Below are 23,983 nucleotides of genomic sequence, written 5' to 3'. Positions count from 1 at the left end.
CTGGCCTCGATACGCCTCCTGTGCTGCTGCTTGGCAGTCTTGATGCCTCTTCTCAGGTTGGCCCTGGCAGCACTGTATGCCTCCTGGTCCCCGGATTTGAAAGCGTTGTTCCTTGTTCGAATAAGTTGTTGAACTCCGTGTGTCATCCAGGGTGGATTATTAGGGAACACACGGAATCGTTTCCAAGTTGTTACATTGTCCACACAGAAACAGATGTAGTCCAAGACAGTGGAGGTGTAACTGTCCAATGCGACACGATTGTCAGTGTCCTGCACCTTGAATACATCCCAGTCTGTGCAGTGGAAACAGTCCTGAAGCATCGGAATAGCATCCTGCGGCCATGTTCTCACGGTTTTGGTTGTAATCCCAGTGCTCTTGATCTTTTGTGTGTATATTGGGTGTAGCAGAAGGGAGAGATGGTCTGACAGACCCAGGTGGGGATAAGCCTGGGCTCTGTACGCATTCGCCATGTTGGTGTACACCTGGTCCAACGTTCTATCTCCTCTGGTAGCACACTTCACATTACGGTGGAAATTGTGAAGTACAGATTTCAGGTCCGCGTGGTTAAAATCCCCAGCCGCAATAAAGACACTGTCCGGGTGTGCTACCAGGCTGTTATTGATGCTGCTGCTCAATTGTGCTAACGCTAGCTTAGCATTAGCATCTGGTGGAATGTAAACAGCGCAGATGTAAACGGCAGAAAATTCCCGAGGGAGATAGAATGGACGGCACTTTAACACCAACAGTTCTACCTCTGTACTGCACAGTTTTTCCGTTACCGTGACGTTCGTGCACCAAAGGTTGTTAATATAGATGCACAGCCCCCCGCCAGTCTTCTTACCCGAGTCCGCAGACCTGTCGGCTCGATAGGCGGTGCGGCCTGCTAGATCGATAGCCGCATCGGGAATGGCGCTGTCCAGCCAGGTTTCAGTGAAAATCATGCACGAACAGTTATTAAAAGTCCGTCGAGTGGCAATCTGCAGTCGTATTTCATCCAGTTTGTAACGGATTGAACGGGCGTTGGAGAGGAATATGATCGGGAGTGGTGGTTTAAACGGACTAGTCTTTAGCCGTGCCCACAGGCCTCCCCGCTTGCCTCTCTTCTGCCTCCGCTCGCAACGTCTCCTCCTGCGGCTTGCTGTTGCGGGTAGCCCCGGGGGTTGCTTAACGATCTCCGGGGGGATGAGATACTCGGATGTTAGTTGAAGATCTCCACGGCTTAGTTGTAGTAGATCATCTCTGTTGTATTGAAGTAACCCCAGACTGTGTGAAATAATACACAGTACCACCAAAAGTGCAAAAGTGTAGGAGCTCCGGGCCGCTGCGTCTGTGCGCGCCGCCATCTTGGTACCCTATAAGATTCAAAATTATTCAAAGTAACACTCAGGTATGCCGTTAGTTACGACGTCGGGAGTAGCTTGGGAGAACAAGGAAACACAGACTGCTTCAGGTTGCTTTCCCAAAATCAACTCAAAGGTTTATTCATAATACAACAGTTTATATAGAGGAAAAAGGTTCGTGTGTCAGCAGATTCTAAGTTCAAACTGGTACAGACCAAATAAGGAAGCGTCTTCCTGCCCTCTGAGCAAAGAAGTATCCTTTGTATAGTTTATCAGTTCAGCTACAATTTATGATTATCCCAGCGAAATACACTCCTAGACATAGAATACAGAGTTCTTTCATTAGTGAATTCTGAAACAAACCACCTGGCCTTTAACAAGCCTTTTTCTAAGAGATAAAGAAGGGAGGATGGGAGTAAGGAAGTGATCTCTGTGGTGTTTTCAACCTTGAGGTACCATCCTGTGATTCTTACACATTAATTCTTGGGTCACAGAGAAAGAGAAAAACAACTAGTAAATGGGCCTTATTGAGTAACAGTTTTCCTGTATAATATCACTATAAAACAATATCCTGTAAATGCTACCATGGTATCAAAATATCACAACAGAGCCTTGACCTGACTTTTAAAACATAATTGGAAAAAAAGCACTATGCTGCTAAAAAAAATAGATATTTGCAAAAATTCTGAATTCTAAAATCTAAATATGTATTTTACTTGGTTAATGTGTGTGGCGGGGCGTGGTCTGCAGTGCCGCTGTATGGAGTCGGACGCACCTGAGCGGCACCCGCAATCACGCCTCACCGCCTTAAAGTCTGTGCTCTCTCTGCTGTTGTGTTGGTCTGTGTCGGGTTGTGAGCTGAAAAGCTACAGCCGGCTGTATGCGTACAACAACCATGTGTGAAAAGCGATCGATAAAGACATGCTGAAAAGCGTGTTCATGCAAACATCGTCGGGTCTGCCGTGATATGTTTACAATGGGACTTCTGGTCCTGAACCTCTGCACACAGCACCTGCAAATCGGGGCAGGACTGTAAGCTGTCATCTGTGAGGCGTGAGCTGTGTTTGTTTTTAACATACAGTAGTTCACGGTGGAGAACAGCTGCCAACATAATATGGATCCAAAGATCCATAATTGGCCTACCTGGGGTTGAAAGTCACAATAAATGCAGGCGTTTCGGCGGGTATACCAGCTTCCGCGAGTGTGATGCTTATTTTGAGGAAAAAATAATAAGATATAATTTTATTTTTATATTTCAATATCACAATAATCTTCCAATTTAGAACTACAAGTTAAAAGAAGAACTAAACACAAATAAAATATACTTCAGCTAAATACTTCTAATTTAATTTCCCAAACCACCCGGAGCCGGTTGCCGACCCCTGGAATAGGTAGATATCTTCAGCACTCGTTGAGAAAGGGGTGTCAATTGCATTTAGGGACCAGTTGATCCAATCCATAATTCCTCTTTTTCTTCAGACTGTGAGAGAGACTAGACAAGGACATAAGAGGCTAAGCAGGGAAGCTAAGAGAGAGGAGGAGGAAAGGAGAAAAGTGCGACCGCCTTCGTCAAGAGCAAGAGCAGAAGGATAGTCTCCGTCTGTGTCCCTCATGTTGTGTTGCTCTTGCCCTGTCTCACTATTATCATTATATCCCTGTGTGCTCCTACGTTCCTCGTTAGTTCGGTGTCGCATCGTCCATCATGGCTGTGTCTCCCTGTGGGTCTCCGCATGTCTTAGTTTAGCATTTCCCAGTGTAGTTTATTCTTTGCATATCTTGCACGCCTGCAATAAAGCAGTGTTTTGAGTTCCCTCTTTTTTTCTCCGCGTATGAGTCTGCATCTGGGTCCTCTCCTGCCTGGACCCAAAAGCTAAGTGAACTAGTGATGTTCGATTCGTGAACGAATCATTCAATACTCGAGAATCACTTTACTGACTCGTGAATCATGATTCACAAGCCCAACTGACTCACTGACTCATCCCTGTTGCTGTTAGCAAACTAATTCCATTAGTACTCGCTCACCCCCTGCCTCCTGTGCTGAATCATAGAGCGAACGAATCACTCAGGACTCACTAACCCCCTCCCTCCTGTGCTGAATCACAGAGCGAACAAATCACTCAGGACTCACTAACCCCCCCTGCCTCCTGTGCTGAATCGTAAGCGAATAACTCAGGACTCGCTCACCCCCTCCCTCCTGTGCTGAATCATAGAGCGAACGAATCATTGGCTGTCTCCCAATTCAGGGTCTGCAGCCTTAAAGGCCGCATTTTAAGGCCGATTACGTCACAGCAACGCGACGAAGGCTGTCCCAATTCAAAGGCTGCTTGAAATGCGGCCCTCAAATGCGTCCTTCATTTCCCTGAATTTTAAGGATGTGGTGGTGTAGACTTCGTGGCCCAACATATCCCAGAATGCATAGCGCGGCAATGGGTGTGGATAATTTTGCCGAGAAAAACGGCGGATGAGGGGCGCCCGAAGAGTAAACTTTAAGTATGTACTGAATATTATGTCACTTATTTATTTGCAAATGTTTAATAACGAAGAACATTAAAACATTACTGTTGGCCACATGTCGGCAAAGTTATGTGACATTAGTGACGTTTGTACTAACTTAAAGCCTTTACTTTAAAATATACGCTGTTCAATAGCTGACCTTAATCTTACAGAGAATGATCAAAGCTCATGTAGAAACAAACAAACAAATTAACAAAAGATTTTCTCTTTCATTTCTGTCAAATAAAGCTGTATGAAACGTTTCCAGCTGTTAGTATCATGGTTGCTAGGCAACCTGGGCAGCGCAACGGAGCCCATTTCACAAGCCTCGCACTTCCGGCCTTAGTGGTCTTTGAGTACTCGGCCCTTATGGACCGTTGAGGCTGCGTACTTTAAGGCTGCAGACCCTGAATTGGGATACAGCCACTCACTCACTCACCCCCTCCCTCCTGGCTCACAGCTTCTTCTTCTTCTTGGTTGGCAACCAATGTTAAGGTGCATTACCGCCCCCTGGCTCACAGCTCAGTGGACATTTAGATGAGAAAATATATATTTGACACATTTAAGAAAAATACTAATAAAATACAAATAAACAAAATAAATGTTTATTAAGCAATTTTGATAGGAAATTGCTTAATTTTAGAAATGTTTTTGCTCTTTTTTTTGCTCTATAAAATAGTTGGGGGGGTTTTAGAATCATTCATCTTAGCAGTGGGATTTACATGAAAAGAGAAACTAATTAAGTTTGAGTGAAAATGTAAATTTTTTGCACTCTCTGGTCAACTGACTCAGTGAATCAAATGACTCAAAAAACTCGATTCACTTTGGTGAGTGACTCATTAAAACTCGATTCAATAAAAAGAATCAAATTTACCATCACTAAAGCAAACACAACATGCAGAGGAGCTCTAATCCTCCTGCCTCCTCCAATAGCCAAACCCATCTGTTCATCTGATTGGATAGTTAAATTTATGATTGACATGACATTGGCCAATCAGATGAAAGGAAGAAAAATAAGGTCAAAATTTATACTTGTAACTTGAGTGCAGAGTTTCACACGTATTTTTTGGCTACACACAAATCTTTTTTACGCACACACAAATTCTTTTTACAAATCCTGATTTGCAAGTACAAAATATTTATGACCACAATTTGAGCCCGTACTATTTTTAACTTGGGTTAAGAGAGTGATGAAAGGGTGTTTATGAAAATAGCAAAGTTTATGTTTGGGTATGTCTGTATTGAAAAAAAATATTATGCAGCTACGAGTGAGAGAGTGTACCGCCCTAATTGTATAGGGCGGTACTATATAGATTGTATATGCATGCGCCACTTACCCACAAAATGGGAAATGGTTTGGCATGGAAACAGCCTCGAAGATGGTTATTAAAAATATACTGCTTCATGTTATTGCATGAGCAGGAGTCTTCATTCAAGAACCCAACACAACACTCTGCCGTTTTTATTCAGTTCATTTGAACTCTTTGGTGTGATCCCTATCAGCTCACACTCTGCGTCAGGGCAGGAAGTTTGTAATTTGCCTTTGTAACAATGTAAAAGAATGAACATGGTTTTGTTGTGGTTAAATTCCTGTTAAACTTGGGATCGCAACCATGGGTTTATTTTGAAAGATTTGATTTTGAAACTTTTATTTTGAAAATCTGCAATCGAAGTCTGCTACTGGTAAGCTGGTTTTCCCTAAGCTTATCCCGTTAGAAACCCATGGTTATTCATGTCCCATGTTATTGCAGAGACCCACAAAAGGGGAATAAACCACGCCTGAGCTCTACCCATCTTGAGTCCAGAGAGTTTTACTCATACAGCACCGGACATAGAGACTGAGTGGGGTTACACCGCCACCATAAACAGAAATCAGCTGTTACAACATGGTGTAAGAAGGTGGAGGAGCTCTCCGTGGCTGTAGCAGCACATTGTGAGGCTGTGATCAGCTGACCTGTTCAACAACACAGAGTTACAGAACAGTCCTTTTGTTTAAATCCAACGGTCTTCTTCCTCCCTGTGCTCTTTCTTCCCCCTCTCTCCATCTCATGCTGTGATCCAGCAGCTGGACCTTCAGATCACACACATACTGAGACAAACACACACACCAGCAGTTTGTGTGTTTGCTGATGTTTGCTGAGCTCCTCCCTTTATGCCCGCTCCTCTTCTGTAGCGCTGAAGTACTGCAACTTTATTAACATCTGCACCGTGAACACCATTAACCTCTGAGAAATGCGCTTTAAAGATACATAAATTAAAGGTTTCACCTCTGTGGGACATCCCTCAGTGATCAATAAACCAACAGGGTTTAGGATCAAGACGTTTAGACGTTAAACCTAAAGCAACAAGCCTATTTTGACAATGTAAGGAGGAGCAAGAACAGATGTTTGTGTACAAATGTTTGGGGTAAAACGTTTCAGGGAAAAATAAATAGTAAAGTACAGATACCTGAAAGTTCTACACAGGTACAGTAATGAAGTACCTGGGTGTTCACTGATGCTCTTTACAGGAAGACTGAGAGCAGACTCCACCTGCTGAGGAGACGGAGGACGCGCTTCTGAGGGTGGCGTCAGCCATGCTGTGTGTTAGTGTTATCGACTATCAGTTGGATAAGCTCATCAGGAAGCCCCCCCCCCACACACACACACACACACACACACAGCTGGAGAGGTCCAGTTCTGTCACAGGTCCTTCCTCCCCGTTAGACTTCATAACCATCACTGGTTATGAAGTCAATAAATACCAACATCCTGCTGGTATTTGCACAGTTTCTCCATTTCCTGTAGTCTCTTATTCCTTACTTCTGTGTGACTCCATATGACTGTCATCGTGCATGCAGAAGGATGGACAATAAAGGATACTCCTCTCTCTCTTCACCACTGTGTTGACAAAGATTTAAAAAAGGTGGAGGTCAAGGCACCGGCTAGTTTTGAACTCAACATATCCAAGCTTCAGAGTCCAGTCGTGTTTTCTGGAGACTGAAGTGACCGTGAGGGTGTGCTAAGGTATCAGCTACACCACCTAATCAGTAACAGCCAATCAAAATCCTAGAAATTTCCCCTGCACTAAATCTGGAGCTCCGCCTTCCTGCACAATCTGTTAGTACAGTGACCTCACCGCAGCAATGTTATTGGTCACATGATGTCATTAAAATGCTTCAAAACTCTCAAGCAGCACAAACATGGTGCTGAGGTGCTGTTCGGGTGAAGCTAGCAGCTACACCCACCTGTGTCACCATCCACCTGTCAGTCGAAGAGACCACGCCCCTAGTAATGCAAACCTTAAGCCTTAATATAATTTAAACAGGTGAGGTACAGAAACATCCTCACCTGGACAGCTGTTATTTTTGTCTCTGAATTCAAACAAAGTCCAGTAAAATAAAAATGTGTCATCTGCATATAATGACTTTTCTTTTTCCTCTTATCTTTATTCTGTACAACACAGGGTTAAGACAGCTGTTATGAACGAGTAAATTATCTATGGAGACCAATGCTGTTCCTGTATCAGGCTGTTTATTTAACACTGGCGTTTGGAGTCTTCTCTCACCCCCATTCTCTGCGGCCTGCTGGAGCGGGGGGGCTAGGAGGAGGAGTTGGCCGTCCGACTGCGGTCTGGAGTGTGGGGCCTCCCTGCTGCTGCGGAGTCGGGGCGGTCTGCCTCTCCCCACCGCAGGGAAAAGGGTAACACCACCTGGGTCTGGGTGCAGTTCCCCCCTCCAGGGGCAAGGGTGCCTAGACCCGGTTCGTAGAGTACGCTTGGGGAGTGTGATCGTGTGTACAGCGTCTCTTTATGTCTGTCTCCACGTTGGTTGAGTGTGGAGTAAGTGCATATGAGAGCATGAGGGTGGGAATGGATGTTTGTATCTGTGTGTGCCCGTATGTCTGTGTCTATATGTCAGGTTGGGTGTCAGGCGCCACCTCTCTGGGGACATCTCAGGCCCTCCAAGGTTTGGAGGCCTATCTCCCCCCACCACTTCCCCTGCCAGTGGCGGACTCCCTCAGACATCGGTGCGTTGGTGGTTCTTTGTGTCCGGGGATGGGCGTCCAGGTACACACCGGCTCACTCCTTGGCGGCCGCTTATCGGGGCCTGGAGCCTGGGGCTCGCTCAGGCCACTTCAGAGGTGGGGTGCCCCCGGCCTCTCGCCCTGGGGCTCGGTCACTCAGGCACGGCTGGCTGCCGGCGGAGCTCACGGGCGCGTCACTGCAACTCCCCCTAGCTTCTGCTCCGCGGCTGCTGAGTGAGCCCTCATCTGGGACTCTCCTCAGCTCTTTCTGGGACAGTGGCGCGGCTGCCCCTCTGTTGGTCTTCCTTGGTCTCTTGTGTTCTGGGGGCCTCTGGATGTCTGGAGTTTTGATCTCCTCCATACCTGCTTCATGCCCTGGAGGACGGGGCTGTGCCCCCCCCCCCACACACACACCCTCTAGCAGATCATTACATGAAGGAACCTTTTAAAAAAACAAAAAACAAGCGCGTCCATGCTCACAGGTGTACACACGGGTGATCACACCCACAAACTCAGACAAACTACACCCTTTTTGGCTCCTACCTCAAAGCACACTGTGTTCTGTTGATCTTGTGTGCTGCACAATAATGTTTAATATTTAGTATTTACTGTCATATTCCCATATATCATTGTGATGTTGTTTATTCTATTACTCTTGTTTTCTTCTGCTTGTTTTCTTTTTTCTTTCTCAGCAGGTGATCCAGGTGATTGATATTTGCATTTTTTTTCTTTTTTTTTTTCTTTTTTTTTGCTGCCCATTCTGTTGGTTTTTGTCTTTTGCCCTTCTCCCCCGTCCCTCTTCTCAGCTGTTTCTCTTTCCCTCTTTCTTTCTCCCCTTCTTTCCCCCAGTCAAGTCTGTCCCGTATTCAGTAAGTGAAAATAAAATAAACAATAAAAGGTGAATCAAATGGACCATTACGGCAAGGCTGGGATGGTCAATTTGGTAAAGTAAATCCGTTGGGCATCTTTCTTTGCCTTTAGACAACAATTCTGATGGCAAAAGAGCCAAACGGGACAGGCAAAAAAACAAAAAAAAAAAAACAAACAAACACTGGCGTGTATGGGGACTGCTGCCTCTGCTGGACACCAGAGGAACTGCAGGTTCCTCTTTCAGCTTGTTATTCAGTAGATGGCGAAAACTTGTAGGCTGTGTGCAAATGTGCACACTGATGATGATGATGCATGAACAAGAACAGCTGTGTCTCCAGATGTTTAACTGTAAAAGGGGCTGAGTGGGTGTGGACCCCACAGCGTCGTAAATCATCACAAATATTCAGGTGCTTCTTCTCACAACTAACATCTGATTATGAAATGATGCAATGCCACAAAAAAGTTTTGAGTTTAGTTTTATTGAAGCCACACTCTCTGCTGCTGCTCAGCCTCCCACCTGCTGTGTGACTGAGTTCAATATCACAACTGTGGCAGCTCAGCAGAGGTCACGCAGCTCTGCAGCATCGAGGAAACAGAATGACTCAGCAGGACCGACTGAGCAGCAGGTTCGTGAAACCACACAGAAACAAAACAGGAAGTACACACTGTGGCCACGATTACCAAACATGCATACACACACACACAGTTAGTCTGATCATGCACACACGCTCCGAGTCTCTGCCTCCCTCTGGTGGTGAAAATGAGAACAGCATGTGAGGAAGATGCTGACCAGAAATGTTCCCTCTGTGGTTTCCGTGTGCGTATGGGTTCAAATATCTACTTCCTCCAAATAAGGAACGCTGCAGCTTCATCTGCACGTCTGTGGAATTAAAACTTCCCAAAATAACTGAGGAATGAACCGCTCCCCTCATCCTAAACCGGGCTCTGAGGAGGGGAAATCAGGTAAATGTTCTCAGGCTGAGGTTTCAGTCCATCTGACTAACCCTGAGGACATCTGGTATTTTAGGAGAGAAGCATCCTCCTCCTCCTCCTCCTGACATTCAGCCTGATGGGAACAGCTGAGCAGCTCTGACTCTCGGCCTCCCTCCCTCTGCTCCACGCTCACAGCAGCTGAGGCTGCTCAGCCCCACAGGAGGAGGCCAGGAGAGAGTCTGTGGTGCTCAAACATTCAAGCTGTTGTTAGCTGCAAAACTACTGGAGCTCAGCTTCCTGTTTATGACCTAAGAGCCAATCAGGAGGCTCAGAGATGCTTTCAAATGATTCTGACCCAAAAGTGCGGGAATCAAGAAATGCTGCTGCAGCTTTAGTCCGGCCGAGCAAATGCCACAGACGTGACCTGCACTGACTGAGCCGTATCCATAGCAACAAGCATCGTCAGGTGAATGTGAATGCAGGAGGAGGTTATTCTGTCCTGACCCATTTCACTCCTACGTAAAACTCTGGAATCAAAGTACAACGAAATTTAAATCCGCTCATAGGCAAAGCAGAAACTGCCGCTGTCCTTCGCCCCTCTCCCAGCTGCTCCTCCTGCTGAGTCTTGTTCTTCCTCGGCCTCGGAGACGTTTCACATTTACATCACATTACTCAGTCTGAGATGATGAGAGCGCTGTGTACCTGTCAGCGCTGCTGCAGGTGAAGAGGGTTCTCACACACACACACACACACACACACACACACACACACACACACACACACACACACACACACACATTACAGTTAGCTTGAGAGAGCTCACACCCTGCATGTATGCAGCATCACTCTGAGGTTCATGGGAAATGAGCGCTTCACCGTACAGCAGCCATGAAAATCGTCCTTCATCTTAAAAACAGCTTTGTGTCCTCGCCGCACACCGAACATCGTCCAAATGTTCAGGCTGTTTGAGGTGACACGCCGTCAGAGCTTCATGGCGTTACAGACGCCATGTTTGAAGAGCGTTCTTGGATGATTGTGCATGTTAGTGCAGAGATCACTGCAGACCAGTAAACCTTCATTATTAAAGCTAAAGTCAGTAAACTTCATTTGCTGCTCCTGAAGCTTCGATCCTGTGCACGCTGCACAGGAAGTGGAAGCAGGAAACGCCACAGGAGAAACTTTACACTTCCATTCGTAAACTGGATAAAGTGGCAGGATTAACACTGAGACTGTAAACAGCTGATCCCGGGAGGCTCTTCGATCCATCCTCTCATCTGCACCAGCTGCAGTTTCCCCCCCTAAAGGAAGAAGCCGGGGTTCGGGGGCAGCCCCGCTCCCACGGGCATGATTGCCAGGTAGTTGGAGGGCACGTAGCCTCTCTGACCTCCTCTGACCTCCACCAGGCTCCACTCGGGGCTCCCTCGTTTGTCGTGAGGCTCCAGGATACGAACGGGTTCTCCGGCCCGGAAGGATACTTCGTGTTTGGATCTAGCCGTGAAGTCGTAGGCGCCCACAACCTGGAAACATGAAAAAAAAGCAGCATTTAACAGTCTCCGCCTCCACACCGTCACTTGTATCCACACATCCTTCCTCCATCACGTACATGCACCTCCTGGCTGTCAGGAGGAACACACATCATCAGCGTTACAGAGCCCATCTGTGATTAAGCTCCACTCAGTCGCTCCTTTCATACCTGCAGACCGCACACAGGAAACAGAGGCAGGAAGTGACAGCGTCTTCCCTGACGGCGTTTAAATAAAGGTCAGAACAACACTGCGAGTCGCAGATGTTTCCAGCTGCAGAGGCTGATACAGCAGCATTACACACATCAGTGTGTCATCACACATCACACACACACACACTCGGCTGTAAACACCAGCGTGGGGTCGTTACTACCACCTGACCCGGCTCTTTCTAATGAACCGTGCTCAACAGCAGCAGCGCTTATTTTGCACTGAATTACGCTCAGAGAAGTGCAACGCATCAACACGAAGACAAGAAGAAGTACTCCGAGCACACATCGTCACGTGTAAGACGAGGGCAGCACAGAACATATCTTCTTCTACCGTTTAAGAAACAATCAGCAGATGATGGTATAAAAACCGTAGGTTTGAGAGACCGGTGTGGACTGCGCCTCTGAGGTACAGAAAGACAGCGTGTGAGGACAGGTGGACACAGGCCTGCTGCTGCTACTGGAGACGTGTGCATGCACTGGCACAAAGCAGATCTTTCCATGAACGCCTCACAGAATACCCACGGGCTGTGGGTGGAACAGGATTGTATCTGACATTCTTACTGATTCAAATTCAAATTCAAATTCAAATTTTATTTGTCACACACACACAACCATACACAGTATGACATGGGGGTGAAATGCTTGTAGCTGTACAATGCCCGACCATTAAATGACAGAAGAAAAGTTCTACAATATTTACAATTTACTACAAAAATCCCTACAAACCAAAATGATCCCTACAAACTTGTGCAAACACTGAATGAAAACGTGAAGCTTCCTTGGATGCTGTGTTGGAGCATCAGCAGCGTGTCGTAGGAGCCCAGAGCGTGTGACCGAGTCAGATCCACGTGAAGGCTGTTACTGGGTGGGCCAAACACTGTAAACACTGACAGCTTAGACAGGATCCAGTATCAACAACAAGCTACCTGTCTTTAAATCACCTGCTCAGGTAGAGCCACTCTGTGTCACATTACTGTTCAGGAGCAGACCGCTGAGAGTCCGGCGCTCCATCTAGCAGCGTATCAACGCGTACAAGGATGTGACAGCATCGCATTTGCTGTGAACAACAACAAATTCAGTCTTACTGTCGTGACCAGAGCCGTCCTCTGTGCTGCTGCATGCTGGGACGGCCAGTAACAGGCAGAGCTGGACGCTGTCAAGGTGGAGAGGAGGGTGTTGTCCAAGATAAGGACAACACCTCCCACCCACGCCACAACGTGCTGGCCAGTCACAGGAGCACACGCAGTCAGAGACTGACATTACCTATAATGCACCACTGAATGACACAGGACGTCATTCCTGCCCGTTTGTATATATCAGAGCGAACTTTGTAACATGTTGTATTACTTAATTAGTTCAGTCTGTTCTTATTATCTCGGGGCGACTGTCGGGATTATTAAAGTATTCTGACTGCAGCTGGATGATCAACCTGCAGCCCTGCACTGGTGGACAGCACGTGGCCTCCGTCTCCTGGACAGTCTAATGCAGAGGAATTCAATTACCTGGAAGCAGGGCTGACTCATGGGCAGTGGGGCATTGCCCGCCGGGCTGTAGGAGTGTCTTCTGCGTGCGGTCACGTCTTCTGTCAGGTTCGGGTGTGGTGAAGGGGGCGGCTCGTCTGTTGGCTGGTGATAGCGAATGAGTTTCGAGGCAGCAGCGTAGCCTCGCTTCCCTGCGTGAAGATGTAAATATAGTTTAACATTTATTTGTTGACAGTGTCAGACCAACCCGGTGTGCCCTCACAGAGCGATCCCATTGGCTGCTCGTCTGTTTCAGTTGCAATAACAGCGGCTCGCCAGCAGATGGCACCACAGTTCTTCCTCTCAGGTTTTAGTGCAAACGTCATAAAAAGTCTCACCTCCTGCATCGACCAGCCACCTCCTCCTGTCTCCACGGCTGTCGGCCTCGCTGATCACTGCCACCAGCTCGCCCTTAGTCAAGTTCAGGTCCAGGTCCCGGGTGCCCACGACCGTGCTCATCACCTGGAAGATCTTTCCAGAGCCGTGCTTATCCGTTAGCTGCTTCAGACGGCGCTGAGAGGACGGGCTGAGAGGCTGAAAGACACGAGCAGACGTCAGATCTCAGAGAGGGCAGAGCTGCTGAATTACTCACACGTGCTCAAATTTACCTGGAAGGTGTTCAGAAATGAAAACAATGGCTCAGAAAGAGACACTTCTGGTTCTGCAGCTGCAAAGTTGAAGAACCAGAAGTGGCACATTCACCGCTTCCTCGTCTCTGACTCATTATCGCCTGCGAATGACGTATGATGGTGATTCGCCACATTCTTCAGCCAGAACCTTGTATTACAACCTCCAGCTAAGTGTGACGTGACTGGAACTTCAGATCTTTACTGGGACCAGTAGCTGAACCAGTTCACACAAAACACGCGGAAGAACAGGAAATACAGGTGGCGTTTTTTTAGACAGATTACTTCAGGAACGATGCTCGACGCTCACACAGCAAACTCCACTGCCCCCACCGAACACCAACAATCTCAGGAAACTGAAGCTCAGACTGGGAGCGTCGGTGTGACACCATCGCGTCGGTGTGACACCATCGCGTCGGTGTGACACCATCGCGTCGGTGTGACACCATCGCGTCGGTGTGGTTAAATATTCGGAGAAGGATGTTTGCTGGATGATAAAATCACTGTTATATTTTTTATTCTGACCTTTCAGCAGTAACCAATCAGCTGAAACATGTCAAACATGTCTGAGGTCAGCTGAGTGGTCCACTGTTGCCCATAGTGCTCTGTAGCTTACAGTGTAAAGCTCCCTGAGGTGGTTTGCTGCTGTATAAATGAATGAAAGCCGATCTGAACGCTAACCTGGGCATCTGGCGCGTTGAGCTTGTCCTCCACCATTCGACATAAATGCTGCAGCCTCCTCGCTCCTTCCAGCACCGAAGACTCTGCCCACTCCCAGAATGCACCAGGAGAAAGGCTGCTGTGAGGGAGCTGCAGGGAGACACGTGAAGGATGAGCACAGATATCCAACGTGTTTTTGTGCATCAGCCTGTCTGTAAGGACGTCACCTGCTGAGCGAAGCTGTGAAACAGCTGCTCCATGTCTGCTGCGAGATCTCTGTGCAGACAGCTGAACGTCCCCAACGTGCTCCACATCATCTGCAGAGCCAGCCCGTTAAACTGAGGGAGCTCCGTCAGGAGCAGTGTGTTCAACGTCCTGTCAGGAGGAGAGGGGAGTAGAGGAGGTCACTCGCACGATCTGATATCCTCGTGTTGGTGTTGTTCCCAGATCATCATACTAAATGTTGTTCCAGGATCAACATCGCAAGTGACCAATCAGAATGTTGTGACATCATACTTTTGCGACTTCGGGAAAAACTGGCGTAAAACAAAAAACTGTACTTAAGCTGCATGAAACCGCCTCTGTCCGCCGATCAACGGACCCTGACCCTAACCCTAACCGTAACCCTTTAATAAACAGTGAGCAGAATTGATATTGTCCTTGCAACATTGGAATTTCATAAATGCACGAATGGCTTGGCGCGCAAAAGAATAACGTCACAACAATGTGATTGGTCACTTGCAATGTTGAACCTGGAACAACATTTTCACGATGGTCTGGGAACAACACCAACATGAGGATATTAGATCATCCGAGGTCACTCACAGCTCCAACCATCAGGAACCAACAGAAACCAGTTCCCACCTGTACGTGTTGGCCACAGCCTGCTCCTCGTAGCTCAGGTTGGGTTTTCCTTCGATCACCTCATAGTCGAGCAGCTTGTCGAGTCTCTTCCTGATTAGGTTCCTCGGGCCCACCAGGAGGTCCCGGAGAGCGCAGAGCGGCTGGTGGATCAGCTTCCTCATCCTCTTCTCCTGGAAGAAGGAACAAAGAACAGATCGACATTAGCAGACCGTCGTTCACTGCATCATCCTTTCACAGGGGGCAAAATATGCATGTCCACCTCTGCAGGCGCTCAGAGACACAGCGGCCTGTGTCTGACCTCTGATCATGTTCTGAGCGTGTGCAGAGGAGATCGGAGGTGGGATGCAGACCATCCACCAATCAGAAGCTGTTTACACAGAGAGAAGTCTGTGATGTAATCTGTAAAGTTTGGTGCTGTGTCTGTAATCGCAGCTCATCCTGTCCTCTTAACTGGACACGAGCCGACAGGATGCAGTGCTGCGACATTTCCTGCACCTGTAAAGACCGCAGCACCGTTCTCAGAGTTAATCACTCACAAACATCGGGAGGATCCACTGTCGAAGCGCCGTCGTGATCTCTTTGTAGCAGATCGGTGCCTTTTCTCCATCCATGTCCAAGTCAAAGTCCTCCGTGCGGCAGGACAGGAAGCCCTGCAGAGCAACCACACACAGCTGAGCACTTGGCTGTCCAAACACGACTCGCCGCCCTCAGCACGTTATTTTACAAACCAAACATGTACAATCAAACACATCAGAGTGAAGCTGAAGCAAAGAAACGTTTCTGAGCATTTCTTAAAGTCTGTGTTTGTGCTGCAGACGGAGAGCAGGAGATGTGGGCGGGTCATCCTCGCTAACGTCTAAACAAGCTAAACAGCAGAGAGATACAAAGAGCTGAGTGTTGGTGTGAAGGACAGAATGAGGAAAACAGAAAGGTACGTGTGTGTGTGTGGCCTCCTGACAGAGACTCACAAACTCATGACTGCACGTCTGTAATTATAGCGTCTGACCGTGAGTCACAGCCTGAAACAGTGACTGCTGCAAATTTATGTTTTACAAATGAGTTTATTCAGGTTTGAAGTTTTAGTCAATAAAGTCCACTAAAGCTTTGAAGTCGAGAGCCAAGACAAAGTGTGACCGTGAGTTTACCTGGAGGTGCTGCAGGTACATCTCCACGTTGTCCAGCAGCTCCAGGATGCCGTTTTCCAAAACATAGAAGAATCCTTCCAGGGCATCAAATTCCTCGTCCACCAGCTGCAAGACATCCAACACACCGGTCTAAAGAGATGCTCTGAGCTCACACACTGCTGCGCTACATAAACTAGCTGTGTGACACATTGCTTTAAAACGTGTAGTAATGGGGTCAGTGTCAGTAGGAGCCAGAGGTTCAGAGAAGACCTGCTGTTTGTGAGGCGCAGCCAATCAGAAGACATTTGTCTTATAGGAGGAGCACCGGGATGACGCACAGAAGGATTACTGTGAACTGTGGATCATGCAAAGCTGCTCTGGTGGAGTCCAGGAGTGAAAACAGCAGGTTACAGCTCATGCAAAGCCTCAGTCAATCATACACTGTAATGATACATGTGGAAAGATCAGCAGGGGGAGCAGGCTGCAGACAGGAAGTGTCTGATCAGACCTTCCACTCTCCCTAGTCCACAGCTGTGCTTCCACCTAACAGCATTTGGTCGATCAGACCTGCCAGTGGTCACCTGAGCTTCACACCAACACAAATGCATGTTAGTGTAGCCCGGCTCAGACTGATGCTGATCTCCCTGAGCCTAGCTCTGACGTCTATCTCCATCTCCCTTGTACAATCCGTCTCTGGACCCTTCCCAGATGAGTGTGAGTGAGAGTGAGCAGGGTGTGGACTCTGGATTTGGACTGAGCGTGCGTTCCCCTTTTTCCCAGCCCCTTTCTCCCTGCCTCACTCTATACATGTACACATCACCGGTGTTGTAAATAAACCCACTTGTCTGATTCCACAGTTCAGAGTCCAGCGCCAACAAACTTGACAGTAACTTACTGCAAGACATCGATTGTAATTTTTATACTCATGGAGGACGTGTGCTGTACAGTCACTCTGGCTCGGACGTTCACACCCACTGTGAACACAGCAGTGGCCTGGGGAGAGTGGGAGGTCTGATCAGACACTTCCTGTCTGCAGCCTGCTCCCCCTGCTGATCCTTCCACACGTATGATTACAGTGTATGATTGACGGAGGCCTTGCATGAGCTGTAACCTGCTGTTCTCACTCCTGGACTCCACCAGAGTGTCGTGGTCTGGGTGGTTTTCCACAGCATCGGCTCCTCCCCACTGGGTGGAGTCTTTGTTGTTCCTCACCTGATGGCAATCGTACCAGCAGTATTTATGACCGGCGCACTCAACTGGTCTTCGCCAGATTATCTGCCAACTTTAGTCAGTTCTCGGCCTCATGTCCATTCCTTGGTGACTCATCGTGTGTATTAACCGTATCTCTGTTTTTCTCGTCAGCCTCTGAAACCCACCTACCAAGTTCTCCTGGATACCAGTTTGCTGCCGCCGGTAATCCCTCTCCGTTTTGGAACTGCCATTCTCTCCTGCCTGCCTCCCTGCATTGCATACAGCACCCACCTGGACCTCTCCTGCCTCCCCCTCCATGCAACCCCACCTGCAAGCTTTGCCCTGGCCCGCCACAGTTTCCCCTGCCCAGTACCTGCACCCAGTTATCCCTGCCATCTAGTTATCATCACAGTATTTTCTCTCGCCTCAGACATCTAGTTTATGTTCATTGATTCTAGTCTGCACTTTCTGTTAGCCTCTGAGCATTGTAAAATAAAATCTCTTTTCGTTACACCTCACCCCTGGCCTCCGGTTTTGAATCTGCACTTGAGTCCATCCCATTTCCACGGGCCACTGTGCCATGACACAGAGCAGCTTTGCATGATCCACAGTTCACAGTAATCCTTCTATGCGTCATCCTGGTGCTGTCTGACACAAGCTGTTTTAGCTCCTCCTCCTTTAAGACAGCATTCTGCTGATTGGCTGCTCCTCACAAACATGTGGGCGGAGCTTCCTGTGGATGAGGCTCAGGGTTCGGTCTACCTTAGGTTTGAGTCCGGCCTCGTGTTTGATCTGCTGACCGAGCCTGGCGGTCTTCTTGGCAATGCTGTGGGTGTTGAGGCGGACGATCTTGTCCTTGATGGTCAGCATTTCCGTCTTCCTGTATTTGTCAGCTAGAAAACACGAGTGACAGTTAAAACCTTCTGCTTTTTCACGCCAACATCCGGCCCCATTAGTCACGCTCCTCACCGACTTCCCGGAAGCGCTTGTATTCGTTGATACGACAGTTTAAGGCGACAGAGGTGTGAGCGGTCTGCTCCAGCAGGGCGTAGGCCGGGTGGGAGGCGTCGGTGTGCTTCTGGATGGTCTGCAGCAGCAGGGGGTAGCGGGCAATCCGCTGCACGGGCATCACCAAAAAGAAGCTCAGCGACGTGGCGTTGACGTCAGGCCTGAAGGTGAAGAGAGACACAAGACTCATCAGTCAGCTCCTCGGCTCTGAGCACTTCCTGTCCAAGGCGATACGAGGCGCCGTAAACTTACGCCGCAGCCTTGATGACTCTGACAACCTCGTTCCACAGAGCCTCCTTCTGTTTGTAGCTCTTCTCCACCTCCGTCACATGACTGTAGTGCGCCAGGTACTCCTTATAGGCGGCTTCCATCTCTGATGACAGGCTGAGAAACGAGTCACCTGTCAGCGAAGGAAAACACACCTTTACTCCTTTACAAGAAGCAGCAGAATGGAAGTTTTAACGTTCATCACGGGAAACGGCTGTGCCGAGTAAAGAGCGAAGACAATCATCATTTTCACTGTCTACCTCCCGGGTTTCTCGATGATGATCATCTCGTGTTTATCCAACAAAAACTGTGAGAAGTTAGAGAAACATCAGCTTATCAGACGTCAGAGCGCCACAACGTCTGACTTTAAGGTGGACTTTACATGCTGAGCTGGTCAGTGAAGAAGAGTCTTCCCCGGAACAAAAACAAAGAGGTGACACCTGTGTGATTCAGGAACTCACCTGAGCTGAATCACAATACTCCATCTTTAAATTTGTGTCAATAAAGAAAAAGGATAAGAGTCAGAAAAACAACAAAGAACAACCACTTCCTGTTTGACTTCCTGTTTACAACGACAGAAAGACTGAAGCTGTGAGGGTGACACGTCAAAGTAAATGTCTGGTGTCAGGTCGCTTACAGAGACTCTGCAGGAAGTCAGGCTCTCCAGACTGAAGCTGCTTCTGGTCCAGCAGGCTCAGGAGACGGCTCGATACATCGATCACCTCCTCGATGTGCAGAAACATGCTGTCCAGTCCAGCTGGAGGCGGCTTCGGTCAGAGCAGGTGGAGGGGAGACAGAAAATAAGGGTTTTTACCTGATATCAGACACTTCTTTAACCCCAAAGTCTGAAGGTTCCCCATTACAACCCATACGCTCCCATTATAACCCATATTACCCATTATAACATATTGTGTTCATGTATTTTGAGTATATAAAAACATCTGAGGAACGCTGAAAAAGTGATGGGGATGTGCTGCAGCAGCGTCAGAGCTTGGCTGACCTTTGACCTCTGATAATAAAGATGGATCTGTGCTCATGCTGGACAGACGGGGGCGCTGGGCGCTGGGAGGCTGAACAATGCACAATCCAGTGGCTCATCTGTCTCACAGAGCCGCCATTCACTCACGCCTTCACCCTGCTCCCTTGCTGTGTTTCCACAGCTCAGCTCTTCTTGCCCATAAAGCCTGATTTCATTATGTTTTATGAGGCCTCATTTCATTAGCACAGTGATAATAAGCTGTCATTTAGCAGTACTAAGCAACAGAACAGGCATAATGAAAAGCAGGTGATAAGAAGCCACTGAGAGGGCGCAGGATGCTAAAACCTTCACCTGCTGCACAGGTGAGCAGTAGCTTTACGTTCAGCCACTTTCTTTTTGCTTCTTTGTATTGTCACTATCAGAGTTTGTCACTGTGACTGTATACACCCCCCTGCATTTATTCACTGCTTATTATTAATCTCTGTCCCCTCCCTCAGCCCTTCTTCCTCCCCAGCTGGATGAGCTCGATGAACAAGTGCTTGTTCTCAGACGTCCTTGTTGGGGTGTTCTCTGTATTATTATATATTATCATTATTTAGCTTACAATATAAAGCAAATTGAGGCCACCGCTGTTGTGATTTGGTGCTATATAAATAAAGCTGAAGCAGCTCTGCATGATTCACAGTCGATAATAATCCTTCTGTGTCTGATCCCAGGGCTCAGTGAAGGCCCTAGGGTCGCCCTCCGTCTGAAACAAGCAGTTTGGCCCCTCCCCCTGCTTCCTGCTTCGATGGGCAGGTGTGTTCCTAGGTCCTACCTGTAGCTGCTGCTGCAGGTTGCTCCTGATGGTCACGGTGCTGAGCTGCAGCAGGCGCAGGTAGCTCCTCTCAGACTCCACAAGCTCTTGGATGGCCAGTTGTTGCCTCTGGGCCGCCCTCTCCTTGGCTGCTGCCTCCTCCTCCTCGGCCCTCCTCTGGGTCTCTCTGGCCTCCTCTTCCAGCCTCTCCTCTGATAACGAGCTCTCCTCTGAGAAACTGTCCTGAGAGGAGAATCGCCGAGCAGCTTTTCCATCTTCAGGTGGCGCCTCCACCACTACAATCACCCCTGACTCAGGCGTCTTCTCCTCTGAGATGAACTTTTCCCCTCCAGTTTGATCTTTGCTGCTTCCAGCTGTCTGACCTGCAGCTCCCAGAGGAGACCGAGCAGACGAGGCTGGTTTAGGGAGAACCAGTGGGAAGGACAGCCTCCTGGGCACCTCCATGATGGAGACGGCTGTGAAAGAAACAGACTGTCAGGTATTTCATTACATGTCTGAGCATTTTGCTGTCATCAGTCTGCTCTGGAGCTTGCAGACTTTACATTCCCTGATGACTGAGAGGACGGCGCGCTGTCTCCATGGGAAATAACAGCAAATGACAAAGACTCACACAGACGTCCTCAGCCTGACACAAACAACCAGGTCGCCAAAGAACAACTTCAGCTGGAAGGAGAGTTTTCAACCAATCAGCACTCTGCTCACACACAGCATCATCATTCGCAGGAAGAAAAGCACAGAGACGGTTGCAGTCGCCGTACAAACACAGGGCACCTACACGTCATTTAAACTAGTGTACTACACCACTGTTAATCAATATAGATCATCAATAACTAATAATAACTAATAAAGATAACTCTGAACTACAGACGACAGAAACTAAAGAAAAAGATTTTCCAGCACACACACACACTGAATAAATGACTGAGGAAGTGTGTCTGCACGTCTTTCAGTTTCCTTGAGAGGTGAAACGTCTTTAAGCAAACTTAAGAAGTCCAGACACACCCCGAGCTCCTTAGACTGCAATGACCTGGATGACTGAGAGCCTTCACAAATAGTCAGGAAGTGTCCACCCCCCCCTCCCCACCACCACGGCTGGAACATCTGGGGGGGCACGGTGACCCACAGAGGGGATAACTGAGATTTAAAATCCTCAGTCTAAACAGCCCCAAAGCACTGCCTCTGATGGTAAACTCCTTCACCCTCTGTAGAAAACCGATGATTCACAAATAATCCTGATCACCTAAAACCCTCAGACCGGGTCTGAACCGGGTCAGAGCCATTTTTATGCAGGCGGGGACAAACTGAAGGAAGCACACGCTCACCTTTAACCCCGAAACGCTGCGATCCCCTCAGCTCCGATCCTCACCCAGCTGCAGCGTCCTCGCTCACTCCTCTCCCCCGCTGCACTGAAGCAAAGTCTGCTGCAAGGACAACACACAGACAGACACACACACAGAGTGTAACTTTCTCCACTGACTCACACACACAGGCCGTGTGTGAGGAAGGGGGATGGGAGTGGAAAAGAAGGTGGGAGGGCTCACACAGGACAACACACACACTCGTGCTGCTGAGTAAGCTGAGTGACTGCAGCAGCTGGTGGGGAGAGGAAGTGGCGCTCACCCAGACAGAAACTGATTGGCTGACAGATCTTCAGACTGAAGGGAAGGACCAATCAGAGGACATGTTGATGAAACACGGTGGGGTCCATGCAGCAGAGCTTCAGGCAGCAGAGGCTGAAGTTTCCCTCTCACAGGAGACAAAGTGCTGTGGGTCCTCCTCCTCCTGCTCCTCCTCCTCCTCACAGGGATCACTCAGATTCTCTGAGAACAAAGAGGGTTTACATTTAGGTTCTCTCTGACCTCTGACCCTGACAGGAAGTGAACACCACCCCAAACATAAAGACTTTATCCTGTATTGTGAGTGAACTGCACATCCAGACTCTAACAGAGCAGCTTTGCCTGACTCGCAGTTCAGAATAATCCTTCTGTATCTGATACTGCTTCATCCTGTGTGTGAAAGAAGCTGCTTTAACCCCGCCCCCTTCCAGACGTCACTAGAGGGCAGTGCAAACACGGCAGGCCGGGTGGGGTGACAAGGAGCAGCAGGCTGACAGTAAGGGGGATACGTTTAGAAACAGAGAGTCAGATCTGAGGTCTGCAGCACATAGCAGGACTTCACCTGATCCAGGTAACCCCGGTAACTCCAGGTTTCTGTGAAGGGGGTTAAAAAAAATAAACTGATGCTGTGAACCGAACCTGCTCCAGATTAGCGATCAGCAGGTATGAAATCCCCACCCAATCAGATCTCAGGAAAACAACGTCCCCGTTCCTAAGGATCCCTCAGAGCGTCGACAGCAGCAGGTCTGAAGTCTGTGTGACTCCGAGTGACAAATGTTCATTCTCAGTCACAACTTTGATGCGATTCGTTTTGGGTTCAGTTTCTGTTTCATAACCTTTAACATGCGATTCGGCCCTCACACGCACATGTGCCGCGTTTCTAACGGTTACTGACTTTACAGACATTTATTTGATAAAATGCCTGAATGATGGATGGTTTCCTGTCCAGGCTTCAAACTTTATTAACACACACACTGATGCAGAGCTGCTGACACTGATCTCTGAGTCGTCTTGGTTTTATACTTTATTCTTCTCCTAACATAACTGTGATTGGTCAGATTCCGCCAACTTTCAGGTGAGCGCCCTCGTGCCTGGATCAAGAAAGCCATGTTCAGTCAGCGGGCTGGAAACCGACCGCCCTGATCTCTGACGTCAGGATACCCGGGGAACCGAGAGGGAACGGTGGACTCACCTCGTAGCGCACACCATCCCATCGTCCTTCCTCAGTGACATCATCCAGGTCCAAGGGCAGGAACAGCTGACAGAAAGCGCCTCTCACTCGAAGCTTTCACTTCAGTTTATTATTCCACAGAGTTGGTGTGCGGCGCAGGTTCACACCTTCTCAGCCCGAGCTTCAGCCTGATGACCAGCGTGTCAGTGGGAATAAACAGGAAGACGTTTTCGTGCCGCAGCCCGGCAGGCTGATGAGATTCACAGCGGCGTGTTTGGGTGAGTGTGCAGGGCGGGAGCGGCTTATCCTGCTCATAACATCCTCGGAAATGTGGGCAAGGAATGCTGCGGGGCCGGATTCGGTCAGCTGATCGGCTGACGATTCAGGTGTGCTGCAGGAAAAGAAAGGCTTAAAAGTGACGTGACACTTCAGGCATTCACCACCTGCAGAGCAAACACGCTGCTCAGAGTCCAGAGCTCGTACGCTTCGTACCTGGAAAGCTTTCAGAGCCGTGCACATTCCAAGCCGGGATTAGACCATGCCTTCATATTAAATCACAGCAACTATGACAAACCTGAGAGTGAAACATGACACAGACAGGCCTTGTCGCTCCTCACCGATCCGATCGTTCAGCGAGAGGTTTCACTCAGCTGACAACGTCTACCTGTGAGCTTCCTGGGACGGACCTCTACATCAGCAGCAGATCCAGGGTTCCTGTCTCTTCTGCCACACTTCCTTCACACAGTGAGGAAAACTGATCCGATG

At 48.5% G+C, this 23,983-nt stretch overlaps 1 protein-coding gene across 2 annotated transcripts; it reads right to left on the bottom strand.

Annotated features, from left to right (window-relative positions):
* Window positions 1-9,057: 9,057 nt before the first annotated feature.
* Window positions 9,058-23,633, bottom strand: LOC147337495 (rho guanine nucleotide exchange factor 37-like). 2 transcript variants are annotated; one of them, XM_086305317.1, is made up of 16 exons: window positions 23,240-23,633; window positions 22,052-22,251; window positions 21,754-21,852; window positions 20,432-20,886; window positions 19,273-19,402; window positions 18,621-18,768; window positions 18,330-18,529; window positions 18,123-18,253; window positions 16,191-16,295; window positions 15,582-15,695; window positions 15,046-15,215; window positions 14,409-14,556; window positions 14,203-14,331; window positions 13,234-13,429; window positions 12,878-13,047; window positions 9,058-11,157 (listed from the first exon to the last, which is right to left on the bottom strand). In XM_086305317.1, the coding sequence occupies exons 4-16, from the start codon at window positions 20,873-20,875 to the stop codon at window positions 10,939-10,941; spliced, it is 2,304 nt and encodes a 767-aa protein (XP_086161443.1). In that variant the 5' UTR covers window positions 20,876-20,886; window positions 21,754-21,852; window positions 22,052-22,251; window positions 23,240-23,633; the 3' UTR covers window positions 9,058-10,938. The 2 variants fall into 2 exon arrangements, with proteins under 2 accessions (XP_086161443.1, XP_086161445.1); XM_086305319.1 differs by lacking the exons at window positions 22,052-22,251; window positions 23,240-23,633 and having other exon boundaries at window positions 21,754-21,932.
* Window positions 23,634-23,983: the final 350 nt, after the last annotated feature.

The sequence above is a fragment of the Aulonocara sp. 'chitande type north' Nkhata Bay genome, linkage group LG2 (genome assembly GCF_057382095.1).
Source record: "Aulonocara sp. 'chitande type north' Nkhata Bay isolate Kocher_YH1m ecotype deep benthic linkage group LG2, A_spYH_male_GT1.1, whole genome shotgun sequence".
NCBI lineage: Eukaryota > Metazoa > Chordata > Actinopteri > Cichliformes > Cichlidae > Aulonocara > Aulonocara sp. 'chitande type north' Nkhata Bay.
The sequence above is the reverse complement of the archived record's forward strand: the minus strand, read 5'-3'. Positions and strand labels throughout refer to the sequence as shown.

Excerpts from the sequence above, each read along its gene's own strand:
- LOC147337495 (XM_086305317.1), bottom strand. The coding sequence starts at position 20,875 with ATGGAGGTGCCCAGGAGGCTGTCCTTCCCACTGGTTCTCCCTAAACCA. Across the intron at positions 18,769-19,272 it reads TGACTTCCTGCAGAGTCTCT|GTGACTCGTTTCTCAGCCTG; the intron begins GTAAGCGACCTG and ends CTTCGCTGACAG. Across the intron at positions 14,332-14,408 it reads TTCACAGCTTCGCTCAGCAG|CTCCCTCACAGCAGCCTTTC; the intron begins GTGACGTCCTTA and ends GTCTCCCTGCAG.